The 6,589-nt window shown below is 40.1% G+C and overlaps 1 protein-coding gene across 1 annotated transcript; it reads right to left on the reverse strand.

Moving 5' to 3' along the window:
* Positions 1-722: 722 nt before the first annotated feature.
* Positions 723-4,791, reverse strand: isl2a (ISL LIM homeobox 2a; the record flags this gene model as incomplete). The annotated part of the gene is given in 7 exon segments (XM_083916218.1): positions 723-860; positions 1,460-1,627; positions 2,536-2,822; positions 3,371-3,630; positions 3,877-4,066; positions 4,552-4,620; positions 4,623-4,791. Coding segments are annotated over 7 exon segments (1,260 nt in total). The 3' UTR covers positions 723-743.
* Positions 4,792-6,589: the final 1,798 nt, after the last annotated feature.

Here is a 6,589-nt window from a genome sequence, read left to right on the forward strand (position 1 = left end):
TCCTGCTATTATAAAGGGTTGAATTATGTCTCTTTCAGCTCTAACCCCCACTTCAAACAATGTCAAGCATTATAAGCAGCAGATGCGTGTCCATTGACCTTTAAAACGGATTTAGTTTGCCGACTATAATGATAATAATAAAAAATCTTCTCAAGTTTTACGGAACAAATGGAATTTGCATGCAGTAATCAGTTAGAACTATGGTTTTATTGATAAGTTCGTCTATGTCTGTCCTCATAATAAATAATAATAACTTATATTTCTGGAGAAAACGCGAACAATGCGCATCTCATCGGTTCCATTAATTTACAAGAGTCGATATTGAAACTTACAAATCATGCACATCTACACAGGTTGTATTCTGGATTCCTGATATACTGTAACCTCCAGGACGTCCAATACAGCCTCACGTGTTTGAATCCCGTTATATCTTCACCACGTTACGGCCAGTTCAGGCATTGGCATCATGGTATAGGTCCCATGCTAGAAGTCCATAATGTCCATCAACAGCTGTGTGTCCTGCCGAAGTGTCCTTGAGCAATACAGTGAGTTAAAATGCCTAAATGTAAAGGGAATAGTCAGACCTCCAACCCTCCAGTTGGTACCTGAATGTATCATAGAGCATAATCCATCCTGGTCCTTTTATACGGGTTTCTCTGATTGAATGTCACCGAGGTCTCTGCGCGTCCCCTGCAGAGGACGCGTGCGCGCACTCAGGGGCTCCAGGTGACCTCGAGGCCTCTTCACGTGTCGACGGGACTCGGCACCATGCTGTTCGGTGTGTCCGGTAACTGAGACGAAAGGGAGGTCACATCACTTCCCGAGGAGTTGCCCAGAGAGCCCGACTCAGAGAAAGACACCTGCGGGAAGAAACAGAAGGAGTCAGACCGACACCAACAACAAGAAAAAACGAGTTTAAGATGGATGTGTTTTTTAACAGATTGTTTCTGCTGCTGTCAAACTTCTCACGAGATGTCAACATGTGGATGTGCTCATGACCAGGGCCATATGTGGGAGCTCCAGATGGATCTCAAAATCATTTGTTTTATCAGGACTATCTATTAAAACACATACGATAACAAATCCCTTCTCACGAGACCACATCGGCATATCAAGTGATCCCACGTGGGGGCCTGCACAAGGTTGAGAGAATTGGCGCAAAAATGCAGCTTGTTTGCACCACTTGAGACATCAATATTACTAGATAAAATCGTTGTTTGTTTTTCATTATCATCGTGATCATCGTTGCAAAGTGTGCATTAATTAGCATTATCTAACATCACTAACATTATCTTAATCTGTGTGCCTGCATTATTCTTTATTATAGGCTAATTGAAGTTTAACAAATGAGTCTCTTTCCCTTTCCTTTATTTCTCTACAGCAGTCACTTCGTATTAGGCTATTTTCTAATTCATCTTTAATGTTATGTATTGAATAAATGATTTGATTGTAATCCTACCAGCTGTTGGAAGGCGGGCTGGTCCAGGTCGCTCTGCAGGGCGAAGTCGCTGAGGGTTTTCCACGGTGGCTGGTAAGTTTGCACCTCCACAGGATTCCCTTGCACGGTGTTGTCGTGCCGGATAGGACTGCCTGCCACCAGAGGTGTGCCTGTCAGGCCCTGCAGATTCTGCAGGAGGAACGAAAACACTCAGTACACCCCAAATATTGGCCAGTGATGTAGATTTAATATTATAAAGTCACTTCAGGATAAAAGATATTATGCTGTTCAGCCACACGATGCAGAGATGCATAAACATCTTATTTTTTGTCATTATGAGGGAACCAACAGCCAATTTTGCACCACAACAAACAAACACAATGCAGAAAAAGCCCGAACTTGTGATCTTTAACTATGCACTAAATCTAGATGAGCCTGTTACTTAACCTAAATGAAATTCTGCAATAGTTATAGGATAAAGTGTGTTTCATGTGGTCTGCTCTGCAAAAAAAATGAAATTATTTATTTTTCAATAGAAAAAATATCCAGATCAGTTATTTAATTTACAATTATTTTGTGATTTATGAAAAATTTAACTGATGCAGAATTATAGGAAAATTAAAAAAGCAGTTGTTCTGGTTCCTGTTTCTTGAGTGTTGTTGAGCGATTTGAGAAAAATCATAATTATCATTGTCTAAATGGTGTTTATTTTATCAGCACTTAACACTTACAATATCAAACTAAATTTGCTTCGATTTCAGTTTTTTTTCTCCAGCATTATTCCCATTTAATTATTGATATCTTTATCTTATCGAGCAAAGGGGGCAATAATATCGGACAATTACCTTATTTGTTGTCTGAGCATTTACAACTTTTGTTGAGTTTTCCTTTTCTTTTCTTTTTTAAACCAGAGGAGGAATTATTCACATATATTCACATATATGTTGAGCAACACTGACAAACATCTGCCTAGTAACCAGGTGTTGCCACATTGGGGTTGTGAAAGGGTAAACGTGTAGACCTAATATAATAATGCACTTCTTTTCAGTTATAGGCTACTATGAAAATATAAAAACAAAATCCATAACATCACTCACGGTTTTGTCACTGTGTTGCTGTGATTGAAGCTGCTTCATCAGGATGGACCTCTTCTTGTCTTTGCAGCGCTTGTTCTGAAACCAGACGCGGATCACCCTGGGGCTCAGGCCGGTCATCTCCACCAGCTGCTCCTTCATCAGAGCGTCCGGTCGCGGGTTGGCGTTGTAGCAGGTCCGCAGGGTGTGGAGCTGCTTCTCGTTCAGCACCGTGCGGATGCGAGTGGTCTTCTCGGACTGCTTGTGGACGTGGTTCCGGTGATGAGGAGGATGCCGAACTGAAACCGGTTCTGATGAAAAGGAAAAATATAATTAGAAACTTAAATTTAAATAGAAAAACGACTAGTTTACTCCCAAGAAATTAACTGTAGTAAACTTGAATTAAATATATAATAATTAAAGCAACAAATGGAATTATAGCCCTATGCAGTTTATGAAAATATATTAACTGTAAATACAAATATTATCAGGCTGTTGTGAGGTAATTGCACTGTAGATTTACAGGCCTGTTATACAATAAAATTGTAAATTATATTGACATGTATAAGCCTACACAAATATTATTATTCAGTCGACTTTGTCAAGATTTTGCCTCATAAATAACAAAACCTTCGCAAGAAAGAGGCGTATAATATTAATACCAATATTACTTCTACTGCTGATAATAATAATAATAATAATAATAATAATAATAATAATAATAATAATAATAATAATAATAATAATAATAATCATAGATATATGCTAGTAATAGAATGCACAATTTTAGGCCTATCCAGATAATTTCCTAGTGTACCGTGTTAGTTTCTATAGGTTCATAAAGAAGCCGTTTGCCTACCTGAGATGTGCAGCGGTCTGGTGTGAATGTTCCCCGGGCTGAGCGGGCTCCCTGCAGAGGCCCGCTCCACCAGCAAGCCGTGATCCGCCCGACACAGCAGCTCGTCGTCCCGCAGAGAGAACTCGTCCCCCGGCAGGAGGTGACGACTGCAAACCGAGCACCGAAAACACTCCATGTGATACACATTGTCCCGAGCTCTCATCACCAGATCGCTGCTGCAGAAGCCCATGTTACACTTTGCACATTTGATGCCAAACAACCTGAAAGGGAGCACGGAGAGTGTATTGGTCGCGTGCAGTGGCACTGTGGCTCTAATGACCTGTAGTTATTGATGCACAATTTTGCGCACTTTCATTTGCACACTTGCCATTGAAACTGATAGTAGCCTATCGAATTTTATCTGATCTAATCACAGTTGCACCCCGTACTTTCTTATCAAAAGCACAACACATGGCCTCTGAAATTTAGGAGGGTAAAAAATCCTGAAAACTCTGTTGCACTCCTACCTTGCATAATCTCTTTTACAGTAAGTTTTTCCGTCTCGGACGAAGCAAGTGCAGGTCTCGTCCAGGTACTGGCTGCACTCTGCACACTTGAGGCAGGCTGCATGCCATTCCAAGTCGGGGGAGACTCTCAGGATGTACTGGTCGTGTATCTGACTTCCACAGCCCACACACATTGCGATTCCCGACTTCTCTGTTTGAGGAGGGGAATGCATTAATTCAACACTGCGCGCGCTCTTTTAATCCCCATGACATCCCTGTTAAATCCCCTTTCACCCCTTCTTCACCTGAATGAGAGAAAATCTTGCGCGCGTATCACAACAAACATGCGGGTCCTTCCAGGAACATTAAAGAATGATCGTAATGAGGCCACAGCAGCTAAAAATGTGCACCAAGTAACCTACGGCAAGTGTCTTTAAACGCAGGAGCTCCACTGTACAATATACATTTCTATAAGGATATGCTATTATAAGAATATTATAGTGATTTTTCCGTTGGTACAGATCCGTTGATCATGTATTAGGTAGAGTTTTTTTTCTTCTGCAAATGTCGAAATTAATCGAGCAATCATCAAATTCAATTCCGACTACACGCCGGGAATTTATTAAAAAGGAAATAAAAAAAACTTACAATAAAACCCTGAATTACAATACATGAGTAGAAAGAGGAATGACTTACTTTTTGAATGATCCCCCATATCATCCAAGAAAGAAGTATTGAGCAGGATATCCACCATACAGGAGAAATAGCCCAGAGCAAGCCGACAGATGGAGGAGAGGAGCGGCAGAAGAGACCGTCCCGTCCCAGGCTAGATGATAAACTTGTATTCCTCCACCGAGAGGTGGAGAGAAAACAAAGATCCTCGACCAGTGACGTCTGCAAACCTGGACCTCTGTTGGTCCGAGGAGAGGCTGCCATGCAAATCTCCTCCTGGACCCCTGCTCTTTTTTTTCCCTTTTGACTCCTTGGACTGTGAGAGGTTGGTTGTTTTTTTCATCTTTTTGTCCCACAGAGCTGCCGCCCCATCTCTGTTTCCTTAAGTGAAAGCAGTTTCCCTGTTAAGTCACAGCACACTTGAATGGACTCACTGTGTGAGTTTATTGTTTTATTTATCCATGGGTTTGAACTGTATACATGTTAGTTGTGTTAATGTTATCCTTGTCAATATCCCTACTATAATTATGTGATATTGTATATATATGAGTGCATGTATAACACAATATCTGTTTACTAAAATAGAATACAATAAAATATTTTTTAGTAACTCCATCATATATTTGGGTTCCCCTCCAAATGCAGCCTTAAACACGTAGCCTAGTTTTTTTTAATATATATATCAAAGGTTATGACTTTGTTAGCTTCGAGGAAAAATATAGTGTTATTATTAGGCTATAATTAGCGTATCATTATTGTTATTATTTAATTTTGAATAGTCTGGATGTTTATTGTAGAAACGATTAAAAACTGCTGTTTTTTATTTTGTTTTGTTCTACTTAAGTGACTTTAATAGTTAACCAACAGTCACACCCTACTGTAGAGAGCCCTCTGCTGGATGAGATAGTATACACACTTACAGCCGATCAATAAACTGCACAATTTAAGATCTAGAAATCTTTTTTTCTTGTTTAGACCTTTTCAACGGAATTCCATTGCTAGGCAACAGCCTTGGTCCTTGGTAACTTCCTGTGAGCTGATGTCATTCACGTACACTGCAACAGGAAATAAACTTGGACTGTTTTGGAATGTTTATGTTTACATCTTTGAAAAGGTCCATATGGATCATCCATGCATTTGTACGTCTGAGCTTCATATATTCTGTGGTTAGTTTAAAGCCCCATCGACTATAAATAAATAAGGTTAAAATGAAGGACCCGGTTGATGACTATTTATGTTTCATTTACAATCACAGAGGTCAAGAATCAACCATTATTATCTAATAAAGGAGAGAGAGAGAGAGAGAGAGAGAGAGAGAGAGAGAGAGAGAGAGAGAGAGAGAGAGAGAGAGAGAGAGAGAGAGAGAGAGAGGAGAGAGAGAGAGAGAGAGAGAGAGAGAGAGAGAGAGAGAGAAAGAGAGAGAGAACAAGAGCATAGTAGAGAAAGAGAGTCAAGCACACAAACAATCTATAAAATATGACACAAATATTTACATACAACTAATAGCACCACTATATGTTGGGGTAATATGATGATTGTAAATTCAACAAAAGTTTCTTTTTACCCAGAACTACTCACACAGAAAAACACATTAGACTTTATTTTCATGTAATTCATTTTTCACGCATGTACGGCCAACTGTATCATTATTTAGTAATAGAGTATTTTCATTACATTCATTCATTCATCCATCCATCTTCAACCGCCGGGGTGGGGTGTGGGGTGTGTGTGTGTGTGTGTGAGTGGGGGGGGGGGGGGGGGGGGGGGGGGGGGGGGCGATCCCAGCTGACATCGGGCGTGAGGCGGGGTACACCGTGAACAGGACGCCAGTCTATCGCAGGGAACATAGAGACGCACAGAGACAGACAACCATTCACACCTACGGGCAATTTTAGAGTCATCCATTAACCTAACACGTGCAGTTTGTACTGATTAAAATGATAATTTAAGACAGCAGAACCATAATTAGAATAGCAAAATGAAATTGAAGTAATTGATTTTAGCCGACTATTAGTAGCCTTATAATAATTTTGAATGGATCGTGAATGTTTATTTATAATAA

The sequence above is a fragment of the Echiichthys vipera genome, assembly GCF_963691815.1.
Source record: "Echiichthys vipera genome assembly, chromosome: 7".
In the NCBI taxonomy this organism is placed as follows: Eukaryota; Metazoa; Chordata; class Actinopteri; order Perciformes; family Trachinidae; genus Echiichthys; species Echiichthys vipera.